Source organism: Scyliorhinus canicula, chromosome 6 (genome assembly GCF_902713615.1).
Source record: "Scyliorhinus canicula chromosome 6, sScyCan1.1, whole genome shotgun sequence".
Classification (NCBI taxonomy): Eukaryota; Metazoa; Chordata; class Chondrichthyes; order Carcharhiniformes; family Scyliorhinidae; genus Scyliorhinus; species Scyliorhinus canicula.
In genome coordinates, this window is record NC_052151.1 from 32,410,138 (window position 1) to 32,434,501 (window position 24,364).

Consider the following 24,364-nt stretch of genomic DNA (forward strand, 5'->3'; position numbering starts at 1 on the left):
ATACAGGGAGCTTGTGAAACCAAGCAGACCCTACCTGGAGTTTATAGCAAGCTGCCCAGGCGATCTCTTCAGAAATAACACTTTAACATAAAATGAGTTTGGGGGCTGTGGAGGAAGGGGCGTGTGTCACAGATAGCGTGTGCCTCACCGCTCAAATTCTCAGCAATCAAAAATCCTCAAGGCTTCTGAACAAGTCATTTATCAGGGTTGTCTTGTTGCTGGAAAGATGTCACGTGAAACAAAATGCATTGTCCACACTTTGCGGTATGAATAAACTTCTATTCAGCAGCTTTAATCTTTCACAGGGAAACAACAATAAGACGACTCAGTGAGTTGAGTCAAAGGGAAACAGGTACGTACTCACCTCAAACATTTAAACACAATCCCCTCCCCCTCCTCCATCTCACTTGAGAGGCAGGCGTTGCAGCAAATGATGAAACGTTTGGGGAGGAATGATTAATTCTGAGTGACACACCTTCTAACCGGCCCTGCTATATCAATGCTGATACACACTTGACTAAGAGGACAATTGCAGAGGGTCGCTTGACTGTGTGTACCAGCCAGGCTATCTTTCAGTAACTTGGTGTGTGCAGCAAGTAAGGACCATGTCAGCTCCATCTACTTCATCGAGTCCCATACCATCTGGTGTAAAAGTGTGCATAACATTTCCAGAGATCCTGATGTTTGTCGAGTTTGTGAGTAACATTATTTAATGTTGTTACGTTGCCTTGGGCAGATGTGTATTTGCATTTATACCGTGCATTTTTGCAGTGGGTGATGCTAGTCCAGTAGGGTGACAGAGGAATACAGGTCAATTTATAGGGAGAAGTGTGTGAGAGGGGCATAAGAATGTGCCTGATAGAAAGGGATACAAAAGATCTGCTTAATGTGAGATCTCAGAACAGGAGAGGGGCAACGGCAGAGTAACAGTGGAGGAGGGAGAATGGAGGAAAGTGGGAGGGGGGTCATAAACGGTGGGGGAGAGAGTTTTACAGCCCAGAAACAGGCCCTTCGGCCCATCATTCCTGCACTGGCCATCAAGCACCTATCTCTCTATTTTTGAAATAAATTTAGAGTACCCAATTCATTTTTCCAATTAAGGGGCAATTTAGGGTGACCAATCCACCCCGCCTGCACATCTTTGGGTTGTGGGGGCAAAACCCACACAAGCACTGGGAGAATGTGCAAACTCCACATGGACAGTGACCCAGAGTCAGGATCGAACCTGGGACCTCAGTGCTGTGAGGCTACAGTGCTAACCTGCTGCTATCTCTCTATATTTCTTCCATTTCCCAGCACTTGGTGCAATACTTTTCACTGTACCTCAGTACACGCGCCAATAAATCTAAATCTAATGTAAAATCTAGCCTTGTATGCTCTGGCATTTGAAGTGCTCATCTAAATGCTTCGTAAATTATGTTAGAGTTCCCACCTCTACCACCTTTTTCAGGCAGTGAGTTCCAGGTTCCCACCACCCTCCTGGGTGAAAATGTTTTTCCTCAAATCCCTTTGAAACCTCCTGCTGCTTACCTTAAATCTATGTCGCTATCCCCCACCCCACCACTCCCAAACTGCGCCCCCCCCCCTGCTTTTTAACCAATCAACAAAGTAGAAAAGATCCTCCCTATCCACGTACCTCATGATTTTATACACCTCCATCAGGTCCCGTTCTCCCCCCCCCCCCCCCCCCCCCCCAACCCCCTGCTCTGCAGAGAACAAAGGAGAATAAGTTGGCAAGAAGTGAGGAATGAACACAATTATGTTTTAAAAATCAAGAGAGAATAGCTCTGGCAGAGAAATTGCCCCTTAATTGGAAAACATTAATTGGGGCACTCTAAATTTAAGAAAAAAAACCCCCAAAATAAAGTACACGAGCTGAAACAAAACATGTCCACGAGGCCAGGCTGAAGGTTGGTTACCTCTCTCTCTGCCCCCCCCCCCCCCCCCCCCCCCCGCCAACCACCACAGCAGAAAACCCATTTCACCTCCAGACAGGAATGTGTTGGCAGTAAATGCACATGGACTGGAAGGGTGTTTGAGAGGAGGTCACGTGCTTGCCTGTACTGTTATAGAAACGGCACCGAAGAACTTAAACAGCAACAGAAAAAAAAACACTTTGACTGTAAAGCTACCTTCTATCACCAGATTCTCTCACATCTGCCTGAAGATTCATCCTCTTTTTAAAAGTATTTTAAAACAATTTTAAAAAATAAATTTAGAGTACCCAATTCAATTTTTCCAGTTAAGGGACAATTTAGCATGCCCAATCCACCTACCCTGCACATCTATTAGTTGTGGGGGCGAAATCCACGGGGAGAATGTGCAAACTCAGGGCAGCACGGTGGCACAGTGGGTTAGCCCTGCAACCTCACGGCGCCGAGGTCCCAGGTTCGATCCCGGCTCTGGGTCATTGTCCGTGTGGAGTTTGCACACTCTCCCCGTGTTTGCGTGGGTTTCGCCCCCACAACCCAAAGATGTGCAGGCTAGGTGGATTGACCACGCTAAATTGCCCCTTTAATTTGAAAAAATTAATTGGGTACTCTAAATTAAAAAAAAAAAGAGATTGTGCAAACTCCACACGGACAGTGACCCAGAGCCGGGATCGAACCTGGGACATAGGCATCGTGAGGCAGCTGTGCTTACGTGCTGTCTCAATTCATCCTCTTTGTACCAGGATTTGCACTTACTTTTCAAACAAAAAAATTACATTTGACAGCCGCAGTGGAACTCTGCTATCAGTTATATAAATGAGCTGGCTGCATGAAAACTGTGATAACAGCCAGTCCCTTCCTCAGTCCTGTGGGCTGAATTTAAATGGAAACTGCAGCAGATTGTTGCATACCGGGTTTGACCCAAAGTCAGCCCACTCCCCCCACCCTGCCAAATGCAAATGATACTGACTCTGCATTCCATCGAGCAGGTGTCAGTTAAACAGCAACTAATGCCCACAAAGCAGCTTAAAACTCCCCAAACCTGCTCCCCAGCTACGTGAAAGGATATTGCAAATAGCTGAATTATTTGAAGCTCCGGGGCCCTCCGGTTTCGACCCCTGCTTCATTCTTAAAGTTACAAAGCCGATGCGCAGGTTGGACAGGGCAAGCCCTTAATTCAAATCATTGCTTGCTCCAAAAAGCAATTCAAATTCAAATTGAATCCATTTCATGGTCTCCACAAGAGAGACATACAAGATCCAAGTTGACAAGAAAAAGTCTTGTGCCTCGTCTTCGCCAAAAGACCGAGAGGCTGTCAATTGGCATCTAGTCACATCTGGTAGTATGTGTGTGTGTGGCTATTGGGTATGTGATGGCTGACTACTCCCTCACCCATGCTGCTGCTTCACTGTCGAGCAGGTGTCCAAGGTGCTGCCCCAGGGCCTGCAAAGTGCCTCTACCCGACTCTTCCCCCCCCCCCCCCCCCCCCTCCCTAGAAACAGTTTCCAAAATTCCTGTCAGCCCAGCTGAGTTTCAGTGCAAAATTCTGCTTGGCGTTTACTCTTTTTTAAAAAACTTCGCAATTTATTGCTTTACATTCGTTCAGCAATTGTTCCTTCCCTCAGCATTTCTTAGCGAATTTCTTCTGTACTTTCCCTCCCCGTTAATTTGGGGTGAAAGAACTATCGACCGGCTCCTGCAAACATACGGACACGTTTCATATCCGAGAAAAAGACATTATTTTAAAAAAAATTTAGAGCACCCAATTACTTTTTCCAATTAATGGGTAAGTTAGCATGGCCAATCCACCTACCCTGCGCATCTTTGGGTTCATTGCAGTGTTAATGTAAGCCTACTTGTGACAATAAAGATTATTATTGCCCTCCTGTTGGCATGGTCAAGATGGGCCGAATGTCTCCCTTCTGTGCTGTATCTTTTCCCCGTATCCCTATTTATGTTTGCTGAGGCACTAATGCTGTGCCGTACCAATCCTGAGGATTTGGTGCGTTATTTGTAAAAATTGAAAAACTGAATAAAAATAAAGTAACCAAAAAAACCTCACCATTTTCGAATTTCAGTTTATTGCTTTGCCAAACCTCATCGTTCTGAAATTAACTTATTAACCTCCTTGAGTGAGAATAATATGCAAATGTATATACAGCCCAGATAGGGTGCTCTTTTAGAGGGTCGGTAAGGACTCGATGGGCTGAATGGCCTCCTTCTGCACTGTCGGAATTCAGTGTTTATTTGAAATATAAATTTAGAAAATCCAAGTAAGGGGCAATTTAGCATGGCCAATCCACTTTTGGGCTGTGGGGGTGAGACCCACACAGACACAGGGCGAATGTGCAAACTCCACACGGACAGTGACGCAGGGCCGGGATCGAACCTGGGTCCTCGGTGCCGTGAGGCACCAGTGTTCGCCACTGTGCCGCCCTGGGATTCAATGGTTCTAATGGATTGGTCCCCTGGGCATAATACTGGAGGGTGAATGTAGAACTCTGGGCCAATAGGAATTCCTGGCATGCAGAACAGAGGAGGGGAAACATTGCGACATTTTTTTCACCAAAAGAATGAGCGAAGGAATGCATTGAATGACCTGAAGGCAGCAATACATTTAAAAGTGGGGACTAATGATCTCTTCACAATATAGCAAAAGCTAATGCTGCCAAACCTCAGACAGCCTGGCAGCATCTTTGGAAAGAGGAGCAACGTTAGCATTTTGAGTCTCCCAGCTCTGAAGAAGTCACGTGGACTCGGCGTAAACTCTCTGCATTTATTTTTATTGGAAAGTTGCAGCATCCGCAGCATTTTGATTTTGTTTAAATGAACTTGTTCGCCTCCAATTAAATGAAGCTGTCAATTGAGGCCCAGTTGTTAGCAAGCCCTCCTCGGAGTTAGAAGGTTGTGGGTTCATTTTCTCCAGTGACACATTCCAGTAAATATTCTGCACTGCCGGAGCTGCCATTTTTCATGAAGCTGAAAGCCGGATTCCCTCTCCGGTAGGTGCAAAATGTCCACTGGCCCAATTTGAAGAGGAACACGGGTGCCATGGCCAATATATGTCGCTCAATAAACACCACAAACAATGGATTATCTGATCATTGTCACATTGGGATCTTCCATTTAATAAAGGTGATGAGAAGAAATATTTTCTCTGAGTCTTTGGAACTCTCTTCTCGTGAGAGTGGTGGCGACAGGGCCAATGGACGTTTTTATTTAAAAAAAAAATGTTTTAAATTAAGAGTACCCAATTCATTTTTTTCCAATTAAGGGGCAATTTAGCGTGGCCAATCCACCTACCCTGCACATTTTTGGGTTGTGGGGGCGAAATCCACGCAAACACGGGGATAATGTGCAAACTCCACACGAACAGTGACCCAGAGCCAGGATTGAACCTGGGACCGTGGTGCCGTGAGGCAGCAGTGCTAACCCACAGCGCCACCGTGCTGCCCTCAATGTATGATTTTATGGCAGAGGCAGATAGATTCTTGGCGAACAAGGGCGGCAAAGATTATCAAGGGCTGGCAGGACTGTGGATTTAACAGCACAGCCAGATTAGCCGTGATTTTATTGAACGGCGGAGCAGGCACCTCCTCTTCTAGTTTGTATGCTCGTTGCTGCTTCTGATTGTCGCTGTATGCCCAACTCTTTTGCTGCATATCCTTATAACAGTGACATGAGTGTGAGGATGCTTACAGACCACTTAGTCATGCGAGCTGCTCTCTTGACCAATTTACATCCCAATAAGGTGCAAAAATGCTCACAAGAAGCATTCTAGAGAAATGCTTCAACTGGAAACAGCATTTGCTCAGTCAGTCCATACCACTTTTTATGTTCCATCTGAGCAAATAATGTTATCTCTGAAAGAATCATAGCTACTTTTCTTTTAAAATGAATCAAGATTGTTGACTTCCACCGTGCCCCCTGAGCAGTCGATTTCAGAGTTTTATCACTTTCTCGCGAAAACTTTCTTTCCACAGATCACAGGATTTCAAAGTCAGATCCTATGGTTTAACGATGGTGAACTTTGAACTGCTGCGTTCCTTGCAGTGATGGACAGTGTTTCCTGATGGTGTTGGATCCAGCAGCTTCTGAAGGTGGCAGGCAATGTCAAGTCATGAATAGCATAGAATCACTACAGTGCAGAAGGAGGCAATCGAGTCTGCACCAACCCAGGCGACACGGTGTAGTGGTTAGCACTGCTGCCTCATGGCGCCGAGGACCCAGGTTCAATTCCGCCCCGGGTCACTGTCTGTGTGGAGTTTGCACATTCTCCCCGTGTCTGCGTGGGTTTCACCCCCACAACCCAAGGATGTGCAGGGTAGGTGTATTGGTCATGCTAAATTGGATTTTTAAAAACGTCTGCACCCTTGAAAAGAGCACCCTGCCTCGGCTCACTCACTCCACCCTATCCCCATAACCCCACATCTTTGGACACTAAGGGACAATTTGGCATGGCCAATCCACCTCCACATCTTTGGACATCAGATAGTCAGCAAATGGAATGCATTTCGTATCTTTTTTTGTCACTCACCAGCTTCATTACTGAGACAACAGCAAGCTTCATTTCAGTGACCAGATAGGTTATATACATCAGTAATCAGTGACTTGGCTCCTGTTGATGCCAGCCATTTGGTGAGAAATAGCTCAGTCATGCTTTTTTTATATTCGTTCATGGGATGTTGGCATCGCAGGCCGTGGAGGCAGTTAGAGTCAACTACTTTGCTGTCATTGCCGAGGTAAGGATGACAGATTTCCCCTGAAGGGCATTAGAGAACCAGATGAGTTTATACGACAATCGGCAATGGTTCCATGGCCATAGTTAGACATCTTTTCATTGAATTCAAATTTCACCATCTGCAGTGGCAGGATTTGAACCTGGGTCCCCAGAGCATTACTCTGGGTCTCTGGTTTGCTAGTCCAGTGACAATACCACTACGCCACCACCTCTCCTATGGTACAGAAGAGTTTACTAGTTTACAGAAAGGGTCAGGCCAACCAAGATTTCAAAATGCTCAGGGTCCTACCTCAGCATTGTGCTGAAGGGAAGCAAGATGACATCTAGTCCAGACTTATAAAAAGGACTTTGTTGACTGCAAATCAAGAAGTGAACTTGGATCAAGTCCAGAATTCACCGTGGAGTACAATCCACTATTCTCCCAAAAAGCCAACATGCAAAAAGCACAAGGGGTGCATTTCATACCTAACTAACAATTATATTTTTGTTTGCTTCCGTATTTCTAGGTTTTTGGCGGCCTGGTTTGGATCCTTGTGGCTTCAGCTCGAGTTTCATTTGCAACTGATCAAGGATGGGTGATGTTTGTTTCGGTCTTCTGCTTTGTCATCACTACGTTGCTGCTCATCCTGTACATGGCTGGAGTTCAGAACTGTTCATCCGGGTGGATTGCAGTGGTATGTCTGCGAGCTCTGTATTGCGCAACAGAGCAGTTCTTTTGCAAATTCGCTAACCTCAGCGACAAAACGGAGCGCTGAAATTCTTTCCTTAACATGATATTTCAATCCAGGGGGAATGCTACTCAAAACTCACAGGTTTTACCACATGCCTTTAAGGCACAGGAAATGGGGATAGAATGGTGACCACAGTGGCTTCCAATAAGAACAGAGTGGTCAGACTGAACTCCCAATTTTAATTGCCTGCCCTATGCCTGCTGTGTGGGTAGGTTGATGTTACCCACCAACCCCTGTAGATCCACTTCACAAGGATTCTATTGAAAAGCATGTTAAGCTTTTGATCAGCCATGATCGTGATGAATGGCGGAGCAAGCTCGAAGGCCTCCTCCTGCTCCTATCTTCTATGTATCTATGTAACTAATCTTGAACAACATCCTAAATGTTGGCAAGGCTGCTCATGCCAAGGTACAGCCCCATGGGCGTTCGCAGCCTCGCCAGTGGCTAAATGGGGAATAATCAACATTGATTTTGCTTCACTGATTCCGTGATCCTGCCAGTAGAGCAGATTGTCAGTGACCAAATCCTGGTTGCCATCGCCGGTAAATTGATCCCCTCAGGGTATATTTGACCTTCTTGAGGTACAAAAATTCCATTAAGTCCCCTAGCCATGCCGAAGAACTTGGTGGGGTCACTAGCCTCCAACTCAAAAAGGCGTGCCTCCGATCAACCAACGAGGCGAAGGCAAGGACATCTGCTCTTGCGCCCGTCTGCAGCTCCGACACATCTGAGATTCCAAATACAGCCGCTAAAGAACAGGGCTCCAGCTCAATGTTCAGAATCGCTGACATGGTGTTTGAAAACCCACAAGCTTGGGACAGGGCTGGAACATTTGCGTGTGATTAGTGGGCCCACTCGAACAGCGTTCACACCTATCCTCAACCCCCCTTCCCACAAAGAAATTACCCATCCTGGCTTTGGTGAGGTGTGTCCGAAACACTATCTTGAGCTGGATCAGACTCGGCCTCTCACATGATGATGTGGCATTCACTGCGAAGGGCCTCACTCCAGGCCTCCTCCTCCAATGTAGGCCCCAGCTTCTCTTCCCACCTGGCCTTCACTCCTTGCACTAAAACCACATCCTCCCCCAAAATCCATCCATATATACTGATATATTACCCTCCTTTGACCCCGTACATGAAAGGAGGCTCTCCAGTAAGGATGATGGCGGAAACATCAGCCCAACAAAATTTCAACCTGGAGTTATCCAAACGAGTTGTAATCCAAGACCCCAAAATACTCTTTCAATTCTCACCCCCGCCCCTGCCTCCAGCCCCTGGAAAAATAACTTGGATAGAAATACCGGAAAACACTAAGATAGGAACTGGAATCTTGGCAAGATGTTGATCTTGATTGAACCGGGCATGCCAAGGACAATGGAAGGCTGCCCCGCCCTTACAGGTCAGCCTTGACCCCACTCACTAGGCTGATATAATTAAATTTACGGAGCTGACCCCAATCCCGAGCTACCTGGACCCCCAGATTCCGAAGCCTGGTCCCAGCCAGGCAGAAAGTTAAAGGATTCTATTGTTGCTATTTCGGCAAAATCATGTGGACATTTCTGTCCCAGTGAGTAGCATTTCGAGAGTGCACGAAAATGCAAAAGACTTCTGTTTGTGTTGCAAGATATTACTAAGAAGCACTTTATTGAGGTGACCTATATTACTATGGCGCCTAGCTACACAGTTTTCCTTGCCCTTTGTCCCACTTTGCTGCCATTTATGAGGTGAGTTTCACTGTTGCCACCCATGGAAGCTCAATGTTAAAATTTGGTCAGGGCTATTCAGCTGGAGGTACAGCCTCAATTTCCTATTGGAATGAAAACAAAACTGAATTTTGGTTGAAGTTGTGGTTGAAGGCAAAGAAATTTAAAAAAAAAACCGAAACAAGAAGGATTGGCAGGAAATACGCAGTGTTGCGGGTTGAGATAACCTTTCACCGGCTATCACCTGTTCTTGTGAAAGGTCACCTCACGTTGACCCGTCCCTCTCCACAGATGCTCCCTGAGCTGCCATATTCCCAGCACTTGTTGATTTTATTTCAGATTTCCAGCATCCGCAGTATTTTGCCTGCCTTGAAGATAAAGAACTGTTTGGAGTTAAAGAAAAGGTAGGGCGGCATGGTAGCACAGTGGTTAGCACTGTTGCTTCACAGCACCAGGGACCCGGTTTCGATTCCCGGATTCGGTCACTGTCTGTACGGTCAAACCCGTGTCTGCGCGGGTTTCCTCCGGGTGCTCCGGTTGCCTCCCACAGTCCAAAGACGTGCTGTTAGGTGAATTGGACATTCTGAATCCTCCCTCTGTGTACCCAAACAGGCATCGGAGTTTGGCGACTAGGGGATTTTCACAGTAACTTCATTGCAGTGTTAATGTAAGCCTACTTGTGACACTAATAAAGATTGCTATTGTTTTTGGTAAACTAAATGTGAGGAGTGATTTGGTTATGAGGTACGCATAATATTTTAAGAATGATAGGCCAGATTAGATTTTTTTTATATACGTCAAAGAATTGTTAGGATATGGAATTGTGGTTTCACAGAATCCATAGAATCCCTACAGTGCAGAAGGGGATCATTCAGCCCATCGAGTCTGCACTGACCCTCTGAAAGAGCACCTTACATGGCCCAATCCCCCACCCTATCCACGTAACTCCATAACCCCTCCTAACCATTGGATACCAAGGGGCAATTTATCATGCCCAATCCACCTTACCGGCACATCTTTTGACTGTGGGAGGAAACCGGAGCACCCGGAGGAAACCCACGCAGACATGAGGACGACGTGCAAACTGCACACAGACAGTCACCCAAGGTCGGAATGAACCCAGGTCCTTGGTGCTGTGAGACACCAGTTCCAACCCCTGTGCCATTGTGCCGCCACTCATCGTTATTTGTTTGTAGGATGTGGCTGAGCCAGCATTTTCTGCCCCTCCCTAATTGCCCTTGAGACAGCGGTGGTGAGCTGCCTCCTTGAACTGCTGCACTCGTGGTGTAGGTACATCCACCGTGCTGTTAGTGAGGGAGTTCCAGGATTTTGACCCAGCGACACTGAAGAGGGTGGGCATGACCAGGAACAATGATGGGAGCAGAATCTGTGGCACCTTTTGGAGGGGGATGGTTAAATATTTGGAAAAGATGAAAATTAAGAAAAAAGAGCAGGGAAGGGAACTGATTGACTCGTATTGAACTATGAGAGAGATAGCACAGGCTATGTTTTGTGCTGTATGAACACCATATTTGATAGCTTCTAGCTTGACCCTAGATAACTGCCCAGATTTTGCAGTTATTTCAATATGCCTATATGCAAACATGTAAAATATTATGCAAAGAAAATTAATACAAGAAATATAAAACTATATGATGTCATAATGCTGTTAGAAAAAATGTACAGGGACAATTATATGTGAGCATTGCTATTTTCTGTAAATGAGTACTAATATTATTTTTGTCTCTTTAGTTTTCTCCCACCTCTCCAACCCTCCACCTAGGCCGTACGGCAGCACATTGGTTAGCACTGTTGCTTCGCAGATCCATGGTCCTGGGGTCGATTCCTGTTCGGGTCACTGTCTGTGTGGAGTCTGCACGTTCTCCCTGTCTGCGTGGGTCTCCTCCGGGTGCTCCGGTTTCCTCCCACAAGTCCCGAAAGACGTGCCTGTTAGCTGAATTGGGCATTCTGAATTCTCCCTCTGTGTACCCGAACAGGTGCCAGAATGTGGCGACTAGGGGCTTTTCACAGTAACTTCATTGCAGTGTTAATTTAAGCCTACTTGTGACACTAATAAGGATTATTATTAATTAGTTATGTGGACACCTGCTGCCCACTAGTACCATGCCATTATTCATTAAAAATTTTTTTTTTTAGAGTACCCAATTCATTTTTTCCAATTAAGGGGCAATTTAGCGTGTCCAATCCACCTACCTTGCACATCTTTGGGTTGTGGGGGCAAAATCCAGACAAACACGGGGAGAATGTGCAAACTCCACACGAACAGTGACCCAGAGCTGGGATCGAACCTGGGACCTCGGCGCTGTGAGGCAACAGGGCTAACCCACTGCGCCACCATGCTGCCCCATGCCATTATTCATGTGTGGGCTATTCAATGAGGGTTTTTTGACTGTTGTTGACCTTAAGCATGCTTTTCATCGGGTTTTTATTCGATTAGAATCATGGATAACATTCAGGTTGACTAACTTTTTTTTAAATACATTTTTTCCAATTAAGGGGCAATTCAGCATGGCCAATCCACCTAGCCTGCACATCTTTGGGTTGTGGGTGCGAAACCCACGCAAACGGGCAAATGTGCAAACTCCACACGGACAGTGACCCAGAGCCGGGATCGAACCTGGGATCTCGATGCCGTGAGGCAGCAGGGCTAACCCACTGCGCCACCATGCTGCCCTCAGGGTGACTAACCTGAGTCAACCATTGCAGTGTTCCGACTGGAACCTCTTTGGCTTTTCTAATGAGCTGTGCATTTACCTACTGAAAGTTTGAGGGAGCTGATTGTGCGAATTGGGATTATTCTTTTCTTCTTCTCTTTCAGGATGTCTTCTACCACTTCACTGCAGCTTTGTTTTATTTAAGTATTGCAGTTTTGCAGGCCAGCGACATGAGGCTTGGCGCCTTCCCGGTTTCAAAAAATTTCAAAATCAACATTGCCGCCACAGTAAGTCACCATTCTTTTGTTGAAATATTCTCTCCGAAATTGTACAAAATTTGTACTGTATACTTGAGGCAGCACAGTGGTTAGCACTGTTGCTTCACAGAGCCAGGGACTCGGGTTCGATTCCTTGTTTTGGGTCACTGTCTGTGCAGAGTCTGCACATTCCGCACAGTCCGCACAGGGGGCATAGCCTCAAAATAAGGGGAAGTAGATTTAGGACTGAGTTTAGGAGGAACTTCTTCACCCAAAGGTTTGTGAATCTATGGAATTCCTTGCCCAGTGAAGCAGTTGAGGCTCCTTCATTACATGTTTTTAAGGTAAAGATAGATAGTTTTTTGAAGAATAAAGGGATTAAGGGTTATGGTGTTCGGGCCGGAAAGTGGAGCTGAGTCCACAAAAGATCAGCCATGATCTAATTGAATGGCGGAGCAGGCTCGAGGGGCCAGATGGCCTACTCCTGCTCCTAGTTCTTATGTTCTTATGTTCTTATTCTCCCCGTGTCTGCGTTGGTTTCCTCCGGGTGCTTCGGTTTCCTCCCACAAGTCCCGAAAGACATGCTGTTCAGTGAATTGGACATTCTGAATTCTCCCTCTGTGTACCCGAACATCGGCGGAATGTGGCGACTAGGGGATTTTCACAGTAACTTCATTGCAGCGTTAATGTAAGCCTACTTGTGACACAAATAAAGATTATTACTATGATGAGATAATATTTGATAAATAGACAAAATAAGACTATTTTGAGTATAGTGCTATCAAACTGCAGAATATTAACGAACAATAAGGGTGTCATGGTAGCACAGTGATTAGCACTGCTGCCTCACAGCGCCAGGGGCCCAGGTTCGATTCTGACCTTGGGTGACTGGCTGTGTGGAGTTTGCAGATTCGCCCAGTGCTTGTGTGGGTTTCCTCCGGGTGCTCCCGTTTCCACCCACAGTCCAAAGATGAGCAAGTTAGGTAGATTGGCCATGCTAAATTGCCACTTCGGGTGGGGTTGCAAAAATAGGGGCAGGGGATTAGGCCTAGGTAGGGTTGTCTTTCAAATGGTTGGTGCAGACTCGATGAGCTGAATGGGCTCCTTCTGCACTGTCGAGATTCTATGAATGGGGTTTAACAAGGAATATAGGAGAGCATGTCAGGAGGAGCGGCAGGTATATTTAAAAATGAGGTACCAACTTGGCGAAGCTACATGATTGCAGGCATGCTAAACAGCAGTGGCATTCTACAGACAGAGCCAAGCAAACCTCCATAGATCAGAAAGCGCTGCAGACTGCTACATCCAGTCGTGGGTGACGGTGGCCAATTGAGTAGCGAACGGAAAAGAGAGGGGGGGGGGGGATCTCCATGAACATCCTTATCATGGTGGGGGTCAGCAAAGACTGAAACATTTGCAAATGCCCTCAGGCAGAATAAACAATGCAGCTTGGCTTTCTCCTGAGGTGTCCGCATCACAAATGTCAGTCTTCACTCCAAGGTGGTGTCAAGATATAACTGAGTGCACAAGGTGCAGCTAAGGCTATGGGCCGTAATGAGGCATTGAAGGCTTGTACCCAGAACTAGCCACACATTTAGCTTTACTGGAGTGACTCCACCTGACAATGCAAACATTTTAAATGATGGTTAAGTGAACTAATTATTTTGCTTGCAAAAATAATATGCTCTGTACAAAATGGTAATTCTCTTGCCATCGCTCCTCAGTTCGCTGGGGTGCCGTTAATAGAATTTAGAATTTACAGTGCAGAAGGAGGCTATTTGGCCCATCGAGTCTGCACCAGCCCTTGGAAAGAGCACCCTACCGAAGCCCACACCCCCCACCCTATGCCCGTAACCCAGCGACCCCACCTAAGCTTTTGGACACTAAGGGGCAATTTAGCATGGCCACTCCACTCTTGCACATCTTTGCACTGTGGGAGGAAACCGGAGCCCCCAGAGGAAACCCACACAGACACGGGGAGTAAGTGCAAACTCCACACAGTCACCTGAGGCCGGAATTGAACCCATGACCTGGAGCTGCGAGACAGCATTGCTAACCACTATTCCACCGTGCCTCCCAAGAACTGAGATATACCAGAGATGGTCAGAGCTATCGGGGGTTTGGATGGAGTATTTAGGGAGAAAATGTTTCTACAGACAAGAGGATAAGTAACAAGAGGACACAGCATTGAGATAATTCGGAAATATTTGAGTGGTGTGCAAGGAGAATTCCTCCCCCACCAAATGCTGCGTCTTGTCATCTGAAATGCACCACACAAAAAAGCTATCTTATCTTTACGCCACTATCAATACCTACTTTAGTCGTTAACACTCCCATTTACAGTTCTAAAGGTGATGTTCTCCACACGTGAGCCTGGGTCTTCACCTATCCAATTAGAGCCTCCAGATTATGTTTGGGACCAAGAAGCTGGCTTGTTACTCCAGATTGACTGAGACTAATGTAGCAGCTGATCTACTGCCACAGCTGCTCCAGCAAACCCAACGCAGACCGGGGATCAAACCGACTATTCCCTGGTTTGTACATCTCGGTGCTGTGGTGACTGGTGCCTTTGTCTGAGGAGATGATCTGTTTACAGTGTCTTAGTTAGGTTGCCAATGTAGGCTAACACTGAAGACTCTTCCATTTGGATTATGTCTGAGGCATACACTGCCAAACAATTTTTTTAAAATGTGGGTGTCGCTGGGCTGGGCCAGCATTTATTGCCCATCCCTAATTGCCCTTGACCTGAGTGGCTTGCGCGGCAATTTCAGAGAGTATTTAAGAGTCAACTCCATTGCTGTGGGTCGGGAGTCACATTTAGGCCAGACCAAGTAGGGGCAGCAGATTTCCTTCCCTAAAGGACATCAGTGAACCAGATGGGTTTTTCCAACAATAGACATTGGTTTTAGACTTTTCATTTCAGATTTTTATTGAATTCAAACTTTACGGTCTGCAGTGGTGGGATTCGGAATTGGGTCACCTGAGCGTCTCCGGATTACTAGCCCAGAGACAATACCACTATGCCGCTACCTTCCCTGGAATGTGTGCTTCTGACACCTCTGCGCAGAATGCTGCCGTTGGAAAATATTCCTCCATTGAGGACCTGCTCGAAGCCAACAGAGTGAGAGGAGGGGGTGATGGAGGAGGGGGCCAATGGGAGCCAATGAGACTGCAGCCGTGCTGCCTGCTCAATAATAAGAGGCCGCCTCCAGCAGCATTATCCAATTAAAATTGGGTGCAGGCTCAGTGAGAGGGCTTACGGTTTTGGAAGGCCGCAGGGCCTGCTGGGAGTGATGGGGTCGGCTCAGGCAGCAAGGAGAGAGTGAAGCTGCCTCTGGACGTGGGTGGGTGCCAAATTTTCAACTGATGAGGGCCAAAGCTAGTTAGGTCCCATAGAGGGAGGGAGAGGAGAGGCCCTTTGGTGGATTTGTTCCTGCCCATAGCCTGCGCCGTAGCACACAGTAGGAGGCTGGTACAAATATATTTTTCACATTGTTTTTATTGCAGTTTTTACACACCTGTACAGAAGCAAGTGTATCGGGTGCAATATACGACCCACACCCCCTCCTTGATCCCCCCCTCCCCCCTTTTGTTGGTTTAAGTTATTTTCTTAGGTCACATATCCTACTGTGTCATCTATTTACATATATGTGGTTCTTTTACCCCCTTTGTTGTTTGGCACCGTTCCCATTCCCCCCCCCCCCCGCCCCATCACCTGTTTCTTTGGGGGTCCTGTTCTTTGTGGCCTTGCTCTAGGCCCCCTAATCTCCGTTTTGGCCATTCTCCCCTTCCTCCCTCTCTGGCCCCCACTCCCCTTTGTTCCCTGCAGTCTCATTGGCTCCCATGTGCCCCCCCCCACCCTCCATCAACCCCTCCTCTCGCTCTGTTGGCTTCGAGCATGCCCTGGGACAATTTGGTGAATGGCCTCCACGCTTTGTGGAAGCACCCCTCTGACCTTCGGATAGCGAATGTGACCTCCAGGAATTCCAGCAGGTCTGCCGGCCAGACTGCAGCTGTGGGCGGTGCTGCAGATTGCCAGCCGAGCAGGATTCTCCGGCGGGCGATTAGAGAAGCAAAGGCAAGGGTGTCAGCCCATGTGTGAGTACAAGAACACTAGAAGCAGGAGTAGGCCGCCAGGCCCTTCAAACCTGCCCCGCCATTCGATATAATCAGGGCTGATCTAAGCCGGCATCAATCCCTTTTCTGTGCCATTTCCCCATTGCCCTCTGTTCCTCGATTCATCAAATATTTATCCACCTCCACTTTAAATACTTCTAAAGATCCAGCCTCCATCACCCTCCGGGGCAGAGAGTTCCAGAGATTCACCACCCTCTGCAAGAAGACATTCCTGCGCATCTCAGTTTCACATGATTGCCCCTTTATCTTGTAGTTATGTGCCCTTGTTCGAGACTCTCCCACTAGTGAAAACATCTCATCTACCTTATCAAGGCCCCTCTGAATAAGGTCACCCCTCACTCTTCCAACTCCAAGGAATACAGACCCAAACTATTTAGTCTCTCTTATAGGACAACCCCCTCATCCCAGGAAATAGCCGAGTGAATCCCCTTTGGACTGCCTCCAATGTTATAATATCCTTTTTTAGGTAGGGGGACCAAAACTATACGCAGTATTCCAGATGATGCCTCACCAGCACCCTGAACAATTGCAACAAAATATCCCTATTTTTAAACTCTGCAATAAAGGTCAAAATGCCATATGCTTCTTAACTACATGTTGGAGGGCAGCACGGTGGCGCAGTGGGTTAGCACTGCTGCCTCACGGCGCCGAGGTCCCAGGTTCGATCCCGGCTCTGGGTCACTGTCTGTGTGGAGTTTGCACATTCTCCCCGTGTTTGCGTGGGTTTCGCCCCCACAACCCAAAGATGTGCAGGCTGGGTGGATTGGCCACGCTAAATTGCCCTTAATTGGAAAAAAATGAATTGGCTACTCTAAATTTATTTTAAAAAACTACACGTTGGACCTGCCAGCTTTTTGTGATTCATGTATCAGAACACTTAGAGCCCTCTGTATTTCCCTCACCTACAGTCTCTCTCCATTTTAGATAATAATCTGCCTTTTGATTCTTCCAACTGAAATGAAAATGAAAATCGCTTATTGTCACGAGTAGTCTTCAATGAGGTTACTGTGAAAAGCCCCTAGTCGCCACATTCCGGCACCTGTTCGGGGAGGCTGGTACAGGAATTGAACCATGCTGCTGGCCTGCTTGGTCTGCTTTAAAAGCCAGCGATTTAGCCCAGTGTGCTAATCCAACCCCTGAAGGACATGACTTCACAATTCCCCACATTAAATTCCATTTGCCGTGTTTTCACCCAATCTTAACCTTTCTATATCCCATTTCCGAATCACAATATCCTTATCGCTACATTCCCTTCACCTATTTTCATATCATCGACAAATTTGGAAACCGTACATCCTGTGCCTTCCTTCAGGTCATTAATGTAAATAGTGAACAATCGTGGGCCAAGAACTGATCTCTGTGGTCCTCCACTAGTTACATGTGTCTTTAAAAAATTTTTTTTTTAAGTATCCAATTGTTTTTTTTTCTCAATTAAGGGGCAATTTAGCGTGGCCAATCCACATGCCCTGCACATCTTTGGGTTGTGGGGGTGAGACCCATGCAAACACAGTGCGAATGGGGAAAAACTCCACACGGCCAGCGACCCAGGGCCAGGATCGAACCTGTGTCCTCAGCCGTGAGTTACATTTTCCACTCCTGAGAAGGACCCATTTATTCCAACTCTCTGTTTTCTGTGTGCCAGCCAGTTTTCTATCCATGTTGACACACTCCCTCCAATTCCATGGTTTTTTACTTTATGCTCTGTCCTTATTTGCACCCTGTCAAATGCCTTTTAGAAATCTAAATACACTATATCTACAGGTTCCCCTCTATCTACTCTCTCTGTTACATCATCAAAGAATTCAAGCACATTTGTCAGAACATAATTGACCTTTCTTAAAACCATATTGACTCTGTTTGATTTATATTCAGCTTTCCTAAATGATTCGCTATTTTCTCTTTGATTATTGACTCCAGCATCTTGTCAATAATAGATGCTGAACTAAGTGGCTTGTAATGCAGAACAAGGCCAGCAGCGCGGGTTCAATTCCCGTACCAGCCTCCCCGAACAGGCGCCGGAATGTGGCAACTAGGGGTTTTTCACAGTAACTTCATTCAAGCCTACTTGTGACAATAAGCCATTATTATTATAAAGTTCCCTGTGATCTGCCTTTCTCCATTTTTGAACAAGAGAGTCACATTGGCTGTTTTCCAATCTCCGGTACCCTCCCGGAATTCACCTAGTTACAAATAATTTCAACCAATGAAATGAAATGAAAATCGCTTATTGTCATGAGTAGGCTTCAAATGAACTTACTGTGAAAAGCCCCAAGTCGCCACATTCCAGCGCCTGTTCAGGAAGGCTGTTGCGGGAATCGAACCGTGCTGCTGGCCTGCCTTGGTCTGCTTTCAAAGCCAGCGATTTAGCCCTGTGCTAAACAGCCCCTTTGTCCAACATCTGTGACATCGCTTCCATTAAAACCCTAGCATGCAGTTCATCGGGTCCTGGTGACTTGTCCGACTTTAGCCCCTTGAGTTTCACGAATATTTTATCATTGTGATTGGGATTTTTGTAAGTTCGACTATGTGATTTGAAATTAACCCATTTGATATCTTCGGGAGATGTGCAATTACTTCCACAGTGGAGACTGATGCAAAAAATTTACTTAGCATATCCGCCATTTCTTTGTTTGCTGTTACCAGACTCGTCCAGTAGAGGTCCCACATTAATGTAGCTGCTCACTTCCTATTTATACATCCACAGAAACTCTTACTGTTTGTTTTTATACTACATGCAAGTTTTCTCTCAAAATTCAATTTCTCCCTTGTGAGCTTTTTAGTACATTGCCCACCTTCGTGGAACGAGAAAAATTCCGTAGTACATGGCTAAATCCGAAAAGTTTATCCTCCCCAGTGTGAAGCTTGTTCCCAAATGCAGAAGTGGGTACAGCAAAGTTATGCAGTCTGGCAGGAAGAATAAAAGAGCTGAATATTATTTAAATGGAGAAAGACTGCAGAAAGCTGCAGCACAGGGGGGATTTGGGGACCCCGCGCATAAATCGCAAAAAACTAGCGCGCAAGTTCAGCCGGTAATAGGGAAGGTAAATGGAATGTTGGCCTTGATTTCAAAGGAGTGTAAAAATAGGGAAGTCTTGCTAAAACTACACCAGGCACTTGTTAGACCACAATTGGAATACTGTGAACAGTTTTGGTTCCCTATCTAAGGAAAGATACACTGGCATTGGAGGCAGCCCTAGGTTGATCCCGAGTAAGGAGGGAATTTCTTATGAGGAGAGGTTGAGTAGTTTGGGCCTGTACTCACTGGAGTTTAGAAGAGTGAGAGGCAACCTTATTGAGATTTACAGGATTCTCAGGGGGCTTAACAGGGTCGATGCTGAGAGGTTTTTTTCCCCTTATGGGAGAGTCTAGGACCAGAGGGCCTAATCTCAGAGTGAGGGGTCACCTATTTCAGACAGAGATTAGGAGGTATTTCTTCTCTCAAGAGGGTAGTGAATCTGTAGAGTTCTTTTGCCGCAGAGGGCTATAGAGGCTGGGTTGTTAAGTATGTTCAAGGCTGAGATAGACATTTTGAACCAGTAAGGGAATCAAGAGTTATGGGGATAAGGTGGAAAAGTGGAGTTGAAGATTATATCAGATCAGTCACAATCTCATTAAATGGCGGAGCAGACTCGATGGACTGAATGGCCTACTTCTGCTCCTTTATCTTATGATCTTATACAAATTTCTGCATAATTGACAGTGAAAATATTTTCTTCCTTGCCACGTCTGAAAGTGCCGAGGTATGAAAGTGGGCGTGGTGATGGTGTTCAGGGCATCAGAACGGGACGGCAATTCCTTCCTGTCTCTGACATAGTTGTCCATACAGCAGGGGTTCACTGGATAGTGATGATTTGGAGCTGGAACCCTGGATGGGATTTTATTTCCCTTTTGGGGTGACAGCTACCATCCTAAGTGATCAGATCGCTGAGGATAGGCTTAATGCTCACACCAGCCTCATCTGTCAAGCTTAGTTGCCGTTCATGGTAGCATAGTGGTTAGCACTGCCCCAGGTTTGATTCCCGGCTTGAGTCACTCTCTGTGCAGAGTATACACGTTCTCCCCGTGCCTGCGTGGGTTTTCTCCGGGTGCTCCCGTTTCTTCCCACAAGTTCGAAAGCTTTGCTGTTAGGTGAATTGGACATTCTGAATTCTCCCTCTGTGTACCCGAACAGGCGGCGGAAAGTGGAGACTAGGGGCTTTTCACAGTAACTTCATTGAAGGGTTAATGTAAGCCTGCTTGTGACAATAACGATTATTATAGTTGCTCATGGGATAAATATCTGACTCATAGATTTCCTAGAATTTACAGTGCAGAAGGAGGACCATTCGGCCCATCGAGTCGGCACCAGCTCTTGGAAAGAGCACCATACCCAAGGTCAACACCTCCACCCTATCCCCATAACCCAGTAACCCCACCCAACATTAAGGGCAATTTTGGACACTAAGGCAATTTATCATGGCCAATCCACCTTACCTGCGCATCTTTGGACTGTGGGAGGAAACCGGAGCACCCGGAGGGAAACCCACGCAGACACGGGGAGGATGTGCAGACTCCGCACAGACAGTGACCCAAGATGGAATCAAACCTGGGACCCTGGAGCTGTGAAGCAATTGTGCTATCCACTATGCTACTGTGCTGCCCGACTCATGAAATAATTGTTGAGTAACAAGAATGCTTCCGGGTGAGAAATTAATTCCAGGTCTAAACTCACTTTTAAAAAGTTGCAGGTTTGCGCAAAGTTGTAAGATATCAGTTTTGTATTAAACATTTTTGTCTCTCGCTCTTTCAGGTGTTTGCATTCGTGGCTACTTTACTTTACACCATTCATGCGATGTTGTCAATACTGCGATGGAAGTCCTCCTGAACCTCAGGCCAAGCGATGATTGTCTACATTTTACCCAAAGTTATTTCATCCTTCCCCCAACTTGCTGACTGTTCTTTTCCTTAATATTGTTTTACAAGGGCAGCACGGTGGCACAGTGGTAACATTGCTGCCTACGGCGCTGAGGACCTGGGTTCGAATCCCGGCCCTGGGTCACTGTCTGTGAGGAGTTTGCACATTCTCCCCGTGTCTGCATGGGTTTCGCCCCCACAACCCAAAGATGTGCAGGTTAGGTGGATTGGCCACATTAAATTGCCCCTTAATTGGAAAAAATAATTGGGTACTCTAAATTTATTTAAAAAAAAACAAATATTGTTTTACATCATTCTCATTGCAGCTGCAATTACAGAATTTATATGTAACTATAGTAAGGTACACAATGGAACTAATAGGGTATGGCATGTATTTAATATGTTTAAGGTTGAGAACACTGAAAGCTCCAAACAAATATGGAAATCTGGAACTCCTTCACTGACAAAAAAATGAAAATTTCAAACTGTGATGGTTAGATTTTTGTTTGAGAAGAGGATTAATAATTCCAAAGGAATATAATAGAAAAGGAAGCAGCGCAGATGAGTCTGATCTTCTGCCTAGTAGTTGTAATGGATGGAAAATCTATGATGTTGTACAAGTGCTGTGGAACTTCCCCACCCAAATTCTCTATATTGTTTAGCCAGGAGAGCCTTTACATCGAAAAATAAATTGCCCATATACTTCAAACTCTTACCTTGCATTTATAATAACCCTATTGTACTAATTGATTTTTAAAATATGATCTTAATTTTTCATTTTGTATAATTTGATTCTCAACAATCCATTATTTTGCTATATTGGGACAGATTTGTACTTCTGCATTTTGGCTGGAGGATTATTTGACTTTATATCAAATTTTCTTACTTTTAAAAAAAAAAAGCCCATCTGATCGTATGTACCGAGACATTTTACTTCTGGTTTTTATTGTTTAATAGGAAAATAATAAAATATGCAAAAATCTTTTATCGAACACATTGTTGCAGCTGTGCTTCTTGCTCTTTTTTTATTAATTATGACTCGTTAATGAAAATTGCAAACTAGTGGAAAATCAGTGCAAGTTGGAATAACATTGTAGGCTTAAACCAGCTCTCATAGCCGCAGAATGTTCCAAAGTGTTTACAGCTGGTGACGTACTTTTGAAGCATATTCACTGTTTTAATGCAAAGCGGGTTGCCACCACATTTTAAAGAGCAAGATCCCACAAACCATAGAACCCCTACAGTGCAGAAGGAGGCCATTCAGCTTATCGAGTCAGCACCGACATTCCCAAAGAGCACCCTACCTAGGCCACTCCCCATCCCCAGTCAACCGTCACTTTAAAAAAAAAAAATTTAGACTACCCAATTATTTGTTTTCCAATTAAGGGGCAATTTAGTCTGACTGATCCACCTACTCTGCACATCTTTGGATTGTGAGGGTGAAACCCACGCAGAAACGGGGAGAAAGTGCAAACTCCACACAGATAGTGACCCTGGGCCGGGATTCGAACCCAGGTCCTCAACGCCGTAGGCAACAGTGCTAACCACTGGGCCACCGTGCTGCCCAACTGTCACTTCTATGACACTAAGGGTGATTTAGCACGGCTAATCCACCTAAACTGCAGACATTTGGACAGTGGGAGGAAACCGGAGCACCCGGAGGAAATCCACGCAGACACGAGGAGAACGTGCAGACTCCGCACACTCACCCGAGGCCGGAATTGAACCTGGGTCCCTGCTGCCTGGCAGCATGCTTCAGGGATTAAATTTTGGGGTTGGACCTGAAAATGAAGATAGGCGTGCCTCTCGATTAGCAGTCGATTACAATGGAGGTAGCGTGCTAATTCTATGCCACTCAGTGGTGCAGTGCCTGGGAAGTGGGAGTGTTGGGGCCCTGGGGAGGAGAGTGCTGTGTTTTGGAGGTGTGATGCTAGGGAGCAAGGAGGTTTAAAACAATGAACTTTAACTTAGTGTGTTATCTTTTACATAGCTCTTTTTCTCTTCCTAATTCCTGCGTAAGGATTTATGGTGTAACTTCCGGTGAATACATTAATACAACAGAGCTTCACTGGAGCTAATAAGAATTAATGCAAATGTATAACATTTCCTCCCCCCCTCAAACAGAATGTCCCCAACATGTTCACCGTGAACGGTGGTGAATAAGCCAGACTGTCTGGAGGCCGTTGCTCTCGGAACGTTTGACAGTGAACCTCTGGCGTCTTCTGCACATTGGTGGTAACCTTTGGCGTTTTCGACTTTGCATTAACGTCATCGGTGTTTGGTTTAACTGGCATTGATGTGGGGACTAGAGGTTGTTCCTGTGTCTGATCAAAAGGTGAGGTTTAGCTTTCCTCGACAGTGCCGTTAGTGTCGGGGTTGTAGGAAAGTTCAAGTCGTGACTTAGTTGGGCTGAACCTGGATTTTCCACAGGCCCCAATTCCGTTCTTCCAGCCTGCATGTCTCCTCCAGATAATGTCATCTCTGGTCTGGATAGTATTAGAGACAGGACCAGTCTGTGCAAGGATTGTAGCAGGAACCCATTTCTCAAGCCTAAGTGTCACAATCACCAGAAGTTCCTGTGACTTGTCCTCATTCATCTGTAAGTAAGCTTGGTTCTGATCAATTTTGCTGAAATGAAGGGCAGCACGGTGGCCTAGTGGTTAGCACAGCAGCCTCACGGCGCTGAGGTCCCAGGTTCGATCCCGGCTCTGGGTCACTGTCCGTGTGGAGTTTGCACATTCTCCCCGTGTCTGCGTAGGTTTCGCCCCCACAACCCAAAAATGTACAGAGTAGGTGGATTGGCCACGCTAAATTGGCCCTTAATTGGAAAAAATAATTGGGCAATCTAAATTTAAAAAAAAAAATTTGCTGAAATGTTCACCTCCAGCCAATCCTGCAAACAAGTCATCAATGTGAGGTAATGCGTGGTGCAGTGGTTAGCACTGGGGCTGTGGCGCTGAGGGCCAGGGTTCGATCCCGCCCTGGGTCACTGTCCGTGTGGAGTTTGCACATTCTCTTCGTGTCTGCGTGGGTTTCACCTCCATAACCCAAAGATGTATAGGTTAGGTGGATTGGCCACACTAAATTGCCCCATAATTGGAAAAGAAAAACAATTGGGTACTCTAAATTTTTTTTTTTAAAATCAATTTGAGGTGAAGTGTCCTGTTATAAACACTGGATTTATGGTAACCATCTTCCTTGATGATTGGAACTATTGGAGTAGCCCATTTTACTGATGCTGACAGGTTCCAAGACTCCGGACTTCACAAGTCGCTCTAAGTCAGCCTCCACCTT

The 24,364-nt window shown here is 46.0% G+C and overlaps 1 protein-coding gene across 1 annotated transcript; it reads left to right on the forward strand.

Annotated features, from left to right (window-relative positions):
* The first annotated feature begins 493 nt into the window (after positions 1-493).
* On the forward strand, positions 494-22,062 carry LOC119967080 (myelin and lymphocyte protein-like). Its single transcript, XM_038799131.1, has 4 exons — positions 494-695; positions 7,179-7,346; positions 11,948-12,070; positions 20,967-22,062. Exons 1-4 carry the CDS (start codon positions 606-608, stop codon positions 21,039-21,041), a joined length of 456 nt encoding a protein of 151 aa, XP_038655059.1. The 5' UTR covers positions 494-605; the 3' UTR covers positions 21,042-22,062.
* The last annotated feature ends 2,302 nt before the right edge of the window (positions 22,063-24,364 follow it).